The sequence below is a fragment of the Rutidosis leptorrhynchoides genome, chromosome 11, assembly GCF_046630445.1.
Source record: "Rutidosis leptorrhynchoides isolate AG116_Rl617_1_P2 chromosome 11, CSIRO_AGI_Rlap_v1, whole genome shotgun sequence".
NCBI classification, from domain to species: Eukaryota; Viridiplantae; Streptophyta; class Magnoliopsida; order Asterales; family Asteraceae; genus Rutidosis; species Rutidosis leptorrhynchoides.
Window position 1 is genome coordinate 102,952,035 of NC_092343.1, and position 15,767 is coordinate 102,967,801.

At 34.1% G+C, this 15,767-nt stretch overlaps 1 protein-coding gene across 1 annotated transcript; it reads right to left on the reverse strand.

Moving 5' to 3' along the window:
- Nucleotides 1-12,429: 12,429 nt before the first annotated feature.
- On the reverse strand, nt 12,430-15,567 carry LOC139877076 (peroxidase 27-like). The gene is made up of 4 exons (XM_071864485.1): nt 15,343-15,567; nt 13,857-14,042; nt 13,586-13,760; nt 12,430-12,833 (listed from the first exon to the last, which is right to left on the reverse strand). The coding sequence occupies exons 1-4, from the start codon at nt 15,565-15,567 to the stop codon at nt 12,430-12,432; spliced, it is 990 nt and encodes a 329-aa protein (XP_071720586.1).
- Nucleotides 15,568-15,767: the final 200 nt, after the last annotated feature.

Here is a 15,767-nt window from a genome sequence, read left to right on the forward strand (position 1 = left end):
GGTTTAGGGTTTTGGCGTTAATCGAATAGTTGTAACAGTAAATGGGTTTGTGTTGATCAAAGGTGTTTGTGGTTAAATGGGTGGTTCGATGTATTGATAGGTGTGGGTTCTAACCGAAACAATAGAACGCGATATGGGATTCTTAGTTTTTGGGTTTGGCTCGTTAAACAAAGTACAACAGAATTAGAAACTAAAGAAATCGATGGTGGTTGAGATGGTTGTACATGGTGATCGTGATGGGTTTAATTTTTGGTCACGTTAACAATAAGGAGCAGTAGCAAAACAGATTAATGGTGGTGGTCATCGTTATTTGAAACAAAAGAGGAAAAAGAAAAGGTGAGGTTGTAGTGGTGATACTTTGTATTCCGAACCGTAACTGGGTTTTGATGGTTTTTAATTGTGATTCATATCCAGTTGGTGTATAAGCTTCGTAGCAATAGCAGCCATCTGATGAACAGCTGTAACAGTGTACTTATTCGATGGATTGTGGTGTTGGTTGTCGAGAAGAAAATTGAAACGGCATTTATCAAAGGTTGCAGGTTATTGTTACGTTTTGTGGATGAAGAAAGATGAGGATGGTTTCAAGGTGAAAAAGGGTGGTGGTTGAACCGTGGTTTCATGATAGTGTGGTTTTTGAAGTGGGTGTCGATGGTAGATGGTTGTAGCAGGATAGCGATTTTGAGTTTATAATCTTGTTCGACATCACGTTGGTGGGGTGTGTCTTGGTAACAAAAACAATTAACAAGAGTATTATGAGGAAGATGAAAGGTGATAATTTCATGGATGTTGTGAGTGGAGAATTTGCAAGAATTGTTTTACGGAATAATCAGATCTTATATAATACAAGTGGTATCGACATGAACCAGACAAAAACAAAATACAGAGAAGAAAAAAAAATGGAAATCGAATATAATGTTAACAAGAATCATACTAGTGGCAAGGACACGTAATAGGTAGGAACAAAATTTAGATAGAGATTGATGGATACTGGTAACTGTTTGTACCATTTTCCATTTTTATATATAATTTATATATTTAATCTTAATATTTATTAACACATTAGTAATAATAACAATAATTATATTAATAATAATTATGAATAATAATAATACTAATAATCATAAAAATAATAATAGTCATATTATTAATGTTAGTAATAAAATGTATTATTTTCTAAAAAATACAACATTATTTGATAATAATAATAATAATATCTAATCATAATATTAATATTAATTATAATTATTATTTTACTTTTAATTATAATAACAATAGTAATGACATTAACAATAATGATAGTAATTATAAATCAAATTTATTAATTTTCCATATTTAATAATACTGCTATTAATACTAATATTAATATTAATATTATTACTAATATTAATATTAATAAAGAAAATAAAAAATATAACATTTATATTTTTATTTACACACAATGGTTCGTGAATCGTAGAATGGTCAAGGGTAACTAATTATCCAGATATAGATTTCAGATTTTCTAGACTCAACATTAGGGTTTTTGCTTATCGTGTCGGAAACATATAGAGATTAGGGTTTAAATTTGGTCGGAAATTTCCGGGTCGTTACATTAGCGAAACGTTTGCAATTGATTTAATACCGGTGAAATTGGGAAGCTTCGACGTATTTATTGGAATGGACTGGATGTCCAAGGTGAAAGCCGAAGTTGTTTGTCATGAGAAGGCGATTCGCATTCCTAGAGAAAACGGGTTACCCTTAATGGTGTACGGAGAAAAGGGTAATACCAAATTAAATCTTATTAGTAGTTTGAAGGCGCGCAAACTAATAAGAAAAGGTTGCTATGCCATACTAGCACACATCGATAAGGTTGAAAAAGAAGAAAAGAAAATCGATGACGTTCCTGTTGCAAGAGAATTTCCTGAGGTGTTTCCGGACGAATTACCGGGACTACCTCCACACCGATCCGTTGAATTCCAAATAGATCTTGTACCAGGAGCCGCACCAATAGCTCGTGCTCCATATAGACTTGCGCCCACCGAAATGAAAGAATTACAAAGTCAGCTACAAGAATTATTAGAACGTGGTTTTATCCGACCGAGTACGTCACCATGGGGAGCTCCAATTTTGTTCGTTAAAAAGAAAGATGGGTCTTTTCGCATGTGTATCAATTACCGTGAGTTGAACAAAGTAACCATCAAAAACCGATACCCTTTACCTCGAATTGACGACCTATTTGATCAACTCCAAGGTTTGAGCGTATACTCCAAAATCGACTTAAGGTCGGGTTATCATCAACTGAGGGTTAAAGAAGCCGATATACCAAAAACAGCCATCAGAACACGTTATGGCCACTACGAATTCATGGTTATGCCATTTGGTTTAACCAATGCACCCGCAGTTTTCATGGATATCATGCATCGAGTATGTAGTCCATATTTAGATAAGTTTGTTATTGTCTTTATTGATGACATTCTTATCTATTCGAAGAATAACCAAGAACACGAACACCACTTGAGACTTGTGTTAGAGTTGTTAAGAAAAGAACAACTTTATGCAAAATTCTCTAAGTTGTCTTTTTGGTTAAATGAAGTACAATTTCTTGGCCACGTAGTCAGTAGTAATGGAATCAAAGTTGATCCCACCAAGATTGAAGCCATCAAAAATTGGGAGACCCCAAAAACTCCAACGCAAATACGTCAATTTTTGGGTCTAGCCGGTTATTATAGGAGATTTATTCAAGATTTCTCCCGTGTAGCCAAACCTTTAACTGCCTTGACACATAAGGGGAAGAAGTATGAATGGACTTCCGAACAAGAGGGTGCCTTCCAATTGTTGAAAAAGAAGTTGACTACGGCACCTATTTTATCGTTACCTGATGGAATGGAAGATTTTGTTATTTACTGCGACGCATCAAGAATGGGTTTTGGGTGTGTTCTTATGCAACGGAAGAAGGTGATTGCATATGCTTCTCGACAACTCAAAATTCATGAACAAAACTACACCACACATGATCTGGAATTGGGCGCCGTTGTTTTTGCATTAAAGATGTGGAGAAATTATCTGTATGGGTTCAAGTTTATCGTATACACCGACCACAAAAGTCTCCAACATATTTTAAATCAAAAGCAACTAAACATGAGGCAGCGTAGATGGGTTGAACTACTAAATGATTATGATTGTGAAATCCGTTACCACCAGGGGAAAGAGAATGTAGTAGCCGATACCTTGAGTCGAAAGGAAAGATAACCTATTCGAGTAAAAGCTATGAACATGATTATTCATACTAATCTTACTACTCAAATAAAAGAGGCAGAACAGGAGGTTTTGAAGGAAGGAATTTTTGGAAAGGAAATACCCAAAGGATTAGAAAAACAGCTTAATATTCGAGAAGATGGAACCAGGTATTTAGCTGAAAGAATTTGGGTACCAAAGAATGGGGATTTGAGGAAAGTGGTACTAGATGAAGCACATAAAACCAGATATTCAATACATCCCGGAGCGGGGAAAATGTACCAAGACCTCAAGAGAAACTTTTGGTGGCCAGGAATGAAGGCCGATATAGCCACATATGTAGGAGCATGTTTGACTTGTTCTAAAGTCAAAGCTTAACATCAGAAACCATCGGGTCTACTCCAACAACCTGAAATCCCATAATGGAAATGGGAAAATATTACCATGGATTTCATTGCTAAGTTACCGAGAACCGCAGGTGGTTATGATATGATTTGGATAATAGTTGATCGTCTTACTAAGTCAGCACATTTTCTGCCAATAAAAGAAGAGGATGGTATAGAGAAATTAGCACGATTATACCTGAAAGAAGTTGTTTCTAGACATGGTATACCAATCTCTATTATCTCTGATCGTGATAGCAGATTTACTTCCAGATTCTGGCAGGCATTACACGAAGCGTTGGGAACTCGTCTAGATTTAAGTACTGCCTATCACCCACAAACTGATGGGCAGAGTGAAAGGACGATTCAGACACTTGAAGACATGCTACGAGCATGTGTTATTGATTTTGGAAGCAGTTGTGATCGACATCTACCGTTAGCTGAGTTTTCCTACAACAACAGCTATCATTCTAGTATTGAGGCGGCACCATTCGAGGCACTTTATGGGAGGAAGTGCAGGTCTCCGATTTGTTGGAGTGATGTGGGGGATAAACAGATGACGTGTCCAGAAATTATCCAAGAAACCACCGATAAAATCATTCAGATCCAGCAACGATTGAAAACAGCCCGGAGTCGAGAAAAGAGCTATGCAGATGTTAGAAGAAAACCTTTAGAGTTTGAGGAAGGTGATATGGTTATGCTTAAGGTATCACCTTGGAAAGGTGTTATTCGTTTTGGAAAGCGGGGGAAATTGAGCCCAAGATACATTGGGCCATTCAAGATTGAAAAACGCATTGGGCCGGTGGCCTATCGACTTGAGCTACCTCCACAATTAGAAAAGATTCACAACACCTTCCATGTTTCAAACCTGAAGAAATGCCTAGCTACCGAAGATCTAATTATTCCTTTAGACGAGATTAAAATTGACGAGAAACTAAATTTCGTCGAAGAACCCATCAAAATTATGGATCGTGAGGTCAAACGACTCAAACAAAGTAAGATACCAATCGTTAAGATTCGATGGAATGCTCGTAGAAGACCTGAATTCACTTGGGAACAAGAAGACCAAATGAAGCTGAAGTACCCACATTTGTTTTCCGATATCGCACGTTAACTAGGTACTATTCTAAATTTCGGGACGAAATTTAATTTAACGGGAGTGTAATGTAACGACCCAGATTTTTCCGCTAATATATTGAAGATTAATATTTACATAATTAATGTTTACAACATGTTAAGCAATCAAACTCATTAAGAATTGGTTATTTTCAATGAATTTTATACAAACGTTTGGCCACCCAGTTTGTCTGACGATTCACAAACGTCATAAATTGAAATAATTATATAATGATGTATATATGGATATATATATATATATATATATATATATATATATATATATATATATATATATATATATATATATATATATACTTATGATTTGTTAAAATGATATTTAAGTATCTCATTATATATAATAACAATTGGTTATATACATAAAATGAGATTACTAACTTAAAGACTTCAAGACTATATATATATATATATATATATATATATATATATATATATATATATATATATATATATATATATATATAACGATTAACGTTGTAATAACTTCTAAATTAAAATGTATGTATATGTATTGTATTAATATGTATTAATACACTTTTGAAAGACTTAATAATATATATCAATATATTTATACTCAATAAAGATAGCTATACTCATTTTCTCATTCAATTTTATCAAGAATCCTATTCGTATTCATATTGTATTTATACCCGTATCATACCCAGCTTCTATACGTATTTACTATAGGTATATTCATACCAAATCATTGATCTTAGCAGCCCTCAATCAGTTATGAGACATGTATAAACATGATGTAGACTTGTGGGAACCATGGCTTGGAAACTAGTATGACTAAATGCATAAAATTACAAACCATGGAGTCATGTTGTTGCCTCCATTTTGATGCCAACATGTAGGATAAATAACCATCCATTTCATTCCAATTAACTACATCATTTTACTCTCTTAACACATACTCAAACACTCTCTCAAACCTCCATTCAATTCAGCAAGTATTGGTCTCATAATCCAAGTTATAATCATCATAACAAAGCTTGATCAAGAACACTTCAAGAATTCCAAACCATCAAGGGTATCTTTGAACTCAAGATATTCTCCTTATTTCTCCAGAAACTTTACTCATTTGATTTTAGGTAGTAACCTTATTCATAATCTTATTCTATTCGTATTCATATAGCTATCTTATTTTGAGTTATAACTAATAACAACAAGAACATAGTTTAGATTATTTCTAAACTTGTTTGCAAATAAACTTAATCCTTCTAACTTGACTTTTAAAACACTTCAACACATGTATTATGACAGTATGTCAAGCTAACATAAGGATATAAAACTTGTAAACACGAAGAACACCTTAAAATCGAATATACGCCGTCTTAGTCGAACGGGGGCTGTTTTGGGTTTGATTTTAAAAACATATCTTAAACTTTGAATTAAAATATTTCCTTTGGTGAAAAATATTATTTTATATGGATATGAAATATATCCAAAATCCATGGTGAAACTCTAATTGGAAGTATGTTTTTCAAAAGAGTCATCAAGATGTCGTTCTTACGACGGATATGACTGTCTTCTTGTATTTGACACCTAAGCTGTATTCTAGACTATAAACATATACTTTTTCTGTTTAGATTAATAAACAATGGTTCGATACAAAACCATGGCAAGTCGAATCACTCAAAACGGATTTGTAACGAAGAAATTATTGGTAAAACAAAATTGGATATTTTTGTTTGTTTTTAGCTACGGTTTTGATTAATAAAAATGGATGCTAACCTTATCCTAGCTAACTTACCTTGTATCCTACATATATTTATACATGTCTTGTTCCCGAACTTATGGAAATACAATTTATAATAGTCGTGATTAAGTTCTACGACAATATATTATAGTCTTAATAAAGATCGTAAGGCACCATATATATATATATATATATATATATATATATATATATATATATATATATATATATATATATATATATATATATATATATATATATATATATATATATATGACTTGATCACCGTGGATTCGTATACAAAGTTTTGATATATCATTTTGACTTCTTCTATATATATTATTGGAGCGAACTATTAGACACCATTGGCAGTAATCTCGAGTTAGCTGTGGGTCGAAGTGAATTCTAAAATATTATATACTTTGAGTTGTGATCGAGCCTGAGACATATATACAATGGGCCGCGGATTGCTTCAGACAATATACATATTATGTGTCTTATTATATTAAGACAATATATTATAGTGTTAGTGAATTCTAACACAATATACGCATTTATATTTATATATATATATATATATATATATATATATATATATATATATATATATATATATATATATATATATATATATATATATATATATATATATATATATATATATATTTATACTGTTGGACTATTGGACTATTGGACTACGAATGTTAGACTACTAACAATGGACAATTAAAATTATCACAAGTATCATAAGTATGGAATATTAATTATATATATATATATATATATATATATATATATATATATATATATATATATATATATATATATATATATATATATATATATGTATATATATATATATATATATATATATATATATCTTGACACAAGAATATTATCATTAGGTTCGTGAATTTGTCAAAAGGCCAAGTCTTATCACCATCTATTCGGAAATCATCACAAGTGAGTTATAGTCCCATTTTTACTATCTAAATTATTTTGGGATGAGAATACATGCAAAATTTATAAATGTTTTACAAAATAAGCACAAGTTCATGGAACTACATTCTACGATTGTTTTGTTACATCGGATATCTGTACTTATTATTATTATGTTTGGTAACCTAAGAATTAGTGAAAAACACTAATTGACGCGAATTCTAAAGGTAGATCTACGGGCACCAACCACCCCCATTTTCAAATAGTGGAAATGCTTTAGTACTTCGAAGGGTTCTTGTCATACGTTTGAATGGTGGAATGTATGATGCCAGATATCTTAAGCGCTCTTTGTTAAGGTTGGTTACCAGGTGACTCATCGTATGAATGATTTTTGCAGTTGTAATGATCCTGCGCATTTAATTAAATGAAATCTTGTGGCTTATTAAATGTTATGATTATTATATAGAAATTAAACCTATGACTCACCAACATTTTGTTGACGTTTTAAGCATGTTTATTCTCAGGTGAATATTAAAAACGCTTCCGCTGTCGTATGCCAACCCAAGGTCAAGATTTGGAGTCGGCATAATTGTTTATATTGTTTAAACTTGCATTCGGAGTATTTGTTGTAATATATTTGATCATATTGTAATGGGTTGTGTAAAAACTTATTTATTTGAGGAGATTGTCTTTGATAGACAATCTAAATTATGTCATTAAGACCTTTATTCAATAATAAAGGTTATGGTTGTTTTTTTTTAAAACGAATGCAAGATTTGAAAAATGTCTCATATAGAGGTCAAAACCTCGCAAAGAAACCAATTAATATGAAACGTTTATAATTAATATGAACGGGGCATTTCAGAATAGATAAGAATATCGCCGATGAAAACAATAACGAACTTGTCCAGATAAGGACTACACACACGGTTCATGAGGTCCATGAACACTACAGGTGCATTAGTCAATCCGAACGGCATAACCAGAAATTCGTAATGACCATAACGGGTTCGAAAAGCAGTTTTCGGAATATCAGTTTCTTTAACGCGTAATTGGTGATAACCAAAACAGAGATTGATCTTAGAATAAACGGATGAACCCTGGAGCTGATCAAACAGATCATCAATTCTTAGAAGAGGGTAACGATTCTTAACAGTAACCTTGTTCAATTCACGATAATCAATGCATAGTCGGAACTAACCGTCTTTCTTCTTAACAAACAAAACAGGATCTCCCCAAGGGGACGAACTGGGACGAATGAAACCTTTGTCTAACAACTCATGAAGTTAACTTGACAATTCTTGAAGTTCAGAAGGAGCGAGTCTATAAGGAGCACGTGCTACAGGAGCAGCACCGGGTACAAGATCAATTTGAAATTCTACCGTGCAATGCGGCGGAAGTCTAGGTAAATCCTCGGGAAATACCTCAGGAAAATCTTTAACGAGATAGACAACATCAATCTTCTTTTCTTCGTTGTCAGATTCTACTACATGGGCCAGAATAGCATGACAGCCTTTGTGAAGATATTTATGAACTTTCAAATAGCTAATGAGATTTAACTGTCTGCATTTCTTATCCCCAAAAACCATCAGTGGCTCTCCAACCACACGATTAATATGAACGGCTTTCTCATAATAGACGATTTCAGCAAGATTTTCGGATAATCAATCCATACCAATAACAACATCAAAACTTCCTAGCTCAATCGGCACTAAGTCTACCTCAAAGTCTCTATCAGCCAGTTTAATATTACACTTACGGTACACAGTCTTAACAGTAAGCACCTTACCATTAGCTACCTCTACAGCATAAATTCTATCTAAAGGAGTTAACGGAGTTTTAATTTTAGGACTAAATTTATTGGACACAAAAATTAAATCATCTAGAAATCAAAATGTACATAAACCGATAGATCATTGGCCAAAAACGTACCAGCAGCAAGTTTTAGGTCTTCCTCTGCATCTCTGGCATTAATATTGAACACTCTACCACGCGCGTTCTTAGCTAACTTCTTCTGATCAGGACGAGTATCACCGAAGTGTCCAGGCTTACCACACTCATAGCAAACTTTTTGAGTACCACCATTCTTCGACTTACCATTACCATTACCATTTCCACCACCCGCGGCAGGAGGTGCAGCATTTGGGATAACTACTTTACACATATCATAAGTATTTTATTATAATTATTAAACTATAACTATTTAATAATTAAATTGTATCATAATTAATTAATAACTAAGTCTTATAATAAATAAATAGTGACTTTTAGGTTTAAGGTTACAAGTTTTTAAGTTTGACAAAATACTCCAATCGCTAAGGAGTTTCGGCCAAAAATGGGTGGGATTGGGCTCCCATTTAGCCTAATTTTGATTAATGTTCAATAGCTTGTAGGCCGAAAACCCGAACGAAGCCCGATTCGCGAAAACACCGTTACACGATTAAATCTTCGGAAGAAACACAAACACGCGAAAAATAAAATATAGAAATATCTTATAAACTCATATGATATAGAAATATCATAAATAAAATAATTTGGATTCAAAAATCACAAAAGTCTGATTATTGGTTTGAAAACTGAAATGATTTACCAGATAGAAATCCACGATACGTAGAAACGTACAATTCTAAATACGAACACATATATTCATATAACATATAATAGGGAATATATTATTATTCAAATAATAATATAAGTCATAGAAATGACGTGGCACGAATATCAATTAACGGACGTTAAATATACACGGAAGAAGATAACGGAAAAAGTAGGGTCGTGACAGTTAACCGTTAGATCGCCTTCAATTTTAGACTATAGGTAGAAGACATATAGATCTATATGTGGTAAAAATTTAGATATGATTGGATATTTGGATTTTCATATATGATTTTAAAAAGTTGCTGCAGTTTCAGGATGAACGTTTTGGGTTTGATGGTTTGATGATGCGAGTGCGAGACAGTTTGTCTTGTGAAACGTTGGGCGATACAACCTAGATTTTGAAGGATGATGGTTTGTTAAGGGAGCTCAATATGGTGGTTTTCTCTTAGGTTAGGGCAGTTGGGTAACGAACGAGATCACATCCATTTGGAAATTGATAGTACGGGAGTTATTAGGGAAGTTTGGATACTTGTGGGTTTTCAAACTGGATGACGAGGTGATTGGTCGGGTATTTATAGATGCTTGGAATATGCAAGCGGGTTAGAGATTCTTCTTACTAAGAAAATTGATTGTCGAAGGGTTTTGGATAGAACATGTCCGATAGGTGGTAAGGTTTGATTAAGGACAGTTTACCAAATCGAGCGATTCTTTGAGGGTCATAAATTAAGAATCTTTAGGAGATGGAGAGTGTGGATAATCTTACTAGTTCGGGAAATTGAAATTTCTAGGATTGTTGAGGGTGTCGAGAACTCGGTATGAGTTTTGTAACCGACGGAAGTTATCGTGATAGTGGGAGTCCGACGACTAGTGCAGTTGTGAATATATGTGCGACGTAGTTCTACAATGTTCTCAAAATTAGTGTGTTGATTCCGGATAACACTAGGCTTTGAATACTTGTTGTACTCTTCAATGGTAAAGTAATTTGCGACTGACCGGTGGTACGAACCGAGTTTCATCTCCAGCTGCGGTATGGTCCTTACTCGTACAGTAGGAGTATGCGTGGGTGAGGAGATGGGTTTGTGAAATTCATAACGCTATGAGGAGGTCAGTATACCAACGTGAAAGCCGAAAGTTGGAAAAGGTGTAGATTTTGTGGTTTTGATTGCGCTCTCACTAGAGCCTTGAAGAAGAGTCTACGAGGGTGTCTGTTGGATTGTTTTATTGCTGGGAATGAAAACCATAGATAGACTTGTAATATGTATGGGTGATCATGGACATGTCAGTGGCAGGGTTGGATATGTCTAGAGTGATGAGTGGGGAGATGTGGTATCGTGTTAAATCCTGTAATTAAAGTCTCCCACAATTCAATGTGGCGAATAAATAGAGGTGACTCAAGCTAGTAACTAAGAGATTGGATTATCACTCAACGATGTTATTTTTGTCGAAATAATTCCTTCCCTCATAGCATGCCGATGTGGAAGTGCGGCGAGTTTTGAGCAATTCATCTGAAGATATCAAAGTAATTGTTAATCAGCTAATCGGGAGTTGTTGTAGGAGTTTAAACATGATTGACAGTTGAGGTGATTTTCCATTAAAGATCGGTGTAGGTTTTGTTTGAAATCTCCAAGTGGGAGATTGTTGAGTATGTAGAATTTTGAATAAGGAAGTAAAAGAGCACCTCGCAGATCGCGAGGATGAAGTCACTAGGCGCGAGGTCAAGTGTCAAAACGTGAGAAACATAGTCAAGTTGTTTGATATTTCAGATGTAGATGATGTCGCGGATCGCAACATATGGGTCGCTAAACGCGATTTATGTCTTGGCCAGCAAGTTGTTTCCTTATGTTTGGCTCTATATAACATAACCCTAACCTCATTCTTTCAGTGTGTACAAATTTAATAGATGAAAATCTCTTGTTTGCGTTGTGGACTAAACTCTCCTCCATGCCAATGGAGTTTGGATATACCGTATAAAATTATTGTGTCGTTTATCGTTTATTTATTGTTTTATAGTTCATTTTATTCGTTTGTCGTCCATGAGTTATGTAATTGACGATACCACAATCATATGTTCTTGTTAGGGTCCATAAAATTCGTAACAATAAAGTTGTAATTTTTTGATTATATTAATAAAATTCTGTGTATAAAATTATATATGATTGGTGTCTAAATGCAAAATTGTGTGATCACATATGTCCATATGTAAATAAAAATATAGTTATGTACATACAAATCCGACAAAACAAGATACACTGAAATATAGAATCAACTTCTTCAAATTTTAATTACACAAAATGAAATAAAAATACAACCACCCTTTTGTCTAGAGATGCTTACCTACACACTCACAAACAGATTCAACTATGAGTTTTTACTCATCAAGAGCTCTTGATCAAAGCTTTTATTTGGGTTCAATTCAACAAAAAAAAAAAAAAAAAAAAAAAAAAAAATTTGACTTTATTAGTTAATCTTAGAGCAAACTTTCCTAACTTCACCTTCAGAACCAGTAAGAACCCCAATCCTGCCCATCTTAATCATAGACACACCAAAGTCCTCAAAGAAAGTGGAATCATGGCCAGTAGCTTGAATCAAATACGCTTTAGTCTCGGGGTCGTCAAGCAAAGCTGCATCGGATGTTAAAAGACCTCTTCTTTTAGTCAGTAGTCTGTAGTAAGAGTCATCAAATGTCAAGAAGCTCCCTGGGTCTAACTCAGCTATTGTGGTTGGGTCTGCTGGTTTACATTTCTTCTTCAACTGCGCAATGTAGTTTGGGTCCATGGTGGGGTCGGTATCGCCTTTCCCCGTGAAGTTGTAGAGGCGGCTTGTGAATGATGAACAATGAGACATTCCTATGGTGTGTCCTCCTGAATATTGATCATGGTCACATGATAACACTGTTAGACCATGTATAATTAAGTAAAAGATATTCCCCTTTTCGATTAGCGATAACAGAAAATAAATTATCCGTTTAACCAGGGGAGGACCTAGTGGCGGAAGCAGGATTTTTCTTCACCGGGGGCGAAATTTTTTTTTAAAACCGTAGCAACTTTTTTGGGCAAAATATGGAGTTTTTGGGACAAAAATTGGAGGTATTTAGGCAAAATTTTGAGGTTTTTGGATAAAATTTGAAGGTTTGTGGGCAAAATTTGAAGGTTTTGGGGCAAAATTTAGAGAATTGTGGGCAAAATTTGAAGGTTTTGAGGCAAAATATGTAGGTTTTGGGGCAAATGGCTTTTGGGTTTGGGGCAAAATGAAAAAAATCCAAATTTTTACACTAAAATTTTGAAATCGACTAGGGGCGGGCGCCCCCCTGCCCCCCCTCTAAATTCGCCCCTGGGAGGACCTATTAACGGTCAGCTAGGGCCCGCTGTCCCCGACGACCCAAATTTTTTTCAATGTATTTATGTGTTAATGTTTGACATTTAGTGTATTCATATGTTAAAAGTCCACATTTTGCGCTCGTTTACTTGCTTTTTTCAAATTTATAACATTTTGCACCTGTTAAAGCAAATTTCTCATTCTGCCACTGCGTTTAACCGTTTATTCATAGCATCTTACTGTTTTTCTTTTCTACATTACTGAATTTGTAAAAAATAAAAAATAAAAAAATAGGTACCTGATAGAACAACAAGGTCTTTTGAGTTTAGTCCCCTTAGTGCAAATGAGGCCTTCAAACTAGTAATGTTCAAGAAAAATGGTGGCAAGCCAGATACAGGATTTAACGGATCACTGATTAGGGACACCCTTCCGTCTCTTCGACCAGTTTCTACGTACCAATGTGGTCCCATTGTCTGTCAACAAAATAATAATTAGATATAAGATAAAAACAATCTGTTCCAATAATGTTGTAGACATGAAGTTTATTTTTTAGATCAGAAGAAGTCTACCGCAACAGTAACATCTCTAGCAACAATGGCTACGATGTCAGCGCATGAAACCACGCCAGGACAAGCTTTTTCTAAAGCTGTCTTCACCCTATCAATGATGTTGTACCCTCTCAAGGTTAGATTTGGGATTGAGAATTTTTCTGATTGATTAGTTGGAGAATCCAATAAAACCGATCCATCACAACCCTGCAATTATAAGGTCACAAAACTCATCAACGTTATTGACTATCATGATATGCATGTTACTAAATAATAGAATTAAAAGTTTAGCATAACTAAATAAGGATGCATGGTATTAACTAATAGGTGTGGTATTCAGCAGTATATGATTAGTGATCCATCAACCAGAAGATTGTGTTTTCAATCTCGCTAGAGGGACACATAAAGTATATAATGTGTTATAAAAGAAATGAAGTGTCCATGACAAAGTAGCCTATAATGGTTTGAGTTCTGACATCCTTAAGGTTTCGGACTTAAAAATCCTAGCAACATATTTGGGTGTCAAGGAAAATAGTAAAAAATGATCATGGGATAATATCGTTAAACCTTGTACCTCTGAGTAAAAAATAGTCGATCGAGTAGCCTAAACAAAGACAAAATCTTTTATCATATACGTTTATAAATAATAAGAAGGGAATGAGGGTGGCATATTCAGGGCCGGTCCTATACTTTGTGATGCCCTGGGCGATATAGTCAGAAAATGCCCCTTATAAGTTTATGCTTGCGAAATTCAAAATAAAATTATACTCGCGAAATTCAAAATATTTGAACTAATATATTCAAATTTTTAGACTCTTCTATATTTTTGTGCTCTGAACGGTTGCCCATCTTACCCGTGTCCGAAGACGCCTCCCACTAAAAGGCTAAAAGGAACTTAAATATAATATGAACTATTTGGGTAACAAATAAAACTGGAATTCTAGTAAATTTTAAAAGTTAAATCACTTTTATAAAATGAAATAAAACAAGCCTGTAGACCTTGTAGTTTGAATTTAGATATATCATGTTAAAGCTATATTATTCTATCTAATTTAAAGATTCATAATATTGATTCTAAAAATTTAAGAAATATTAATTATATTCTACTACCAAATACATTAAAATCGTACGAGTTGTACTTGTGCTTTTAGAAAAAAATGCTAATACTAACGAGTTGTTTTTGTAAATAAATACTCCGTACTACGTATCAAATATAAATATTTGGGGTTAATTATAGAATTTTTCAGTTCATGTGGGTTTGGTTTGCTAAATAATAAAGAGTAGAGGGACTTTTGTGAAAAATGGTCATCTTTTTCACATCTTTCTTCTGCCATTATCGAAACTTACTGCGAGACTTTTATTTCCCACAAAAACTCGTTAATTTTTCTTGAAAAAATACCAGTAAATTCACATGAGGCTTCTTGTTTGCTGCCCCCATATCAGCTGCTGCCCTGTGCGATCGCCCTGGTCGCCCAGCCCTAAAACCGGCCCTGGGCATATTACATACCTTAATGAAGCAATCATGGAAGTGCATTCTCAACAAAGGGCCAGAAAGTGATGGTGCAACGGCCATAACATCGCTGATGACCTTATATACAATCTTTTCGGCTTCAGGGCACGATTTCTCATAGAACCCGACTTTCAAACCTTGGCCGTTGACATGCGACAACAAGAGTGCTTGAACCATCATTTGAAGCATGAAAACACAAAGTAAGTTTTTGAAAACAGCCATTTTTAAATCTGAAAGAGTTGTATTTGTGAGATATTTGAAATGTTAATATATCAAGGCTCATTTTATAGTTGATTAGAGGAGAAACTTATTACTTAATAATGTCATACAAGAAGTTGTCACCACATGGCAATTTTAATTATTTAGTTTCATTTTCGTGATGGCTAAGATGTGGTGGAAATTAAAGTATCATGCTTTTGGTA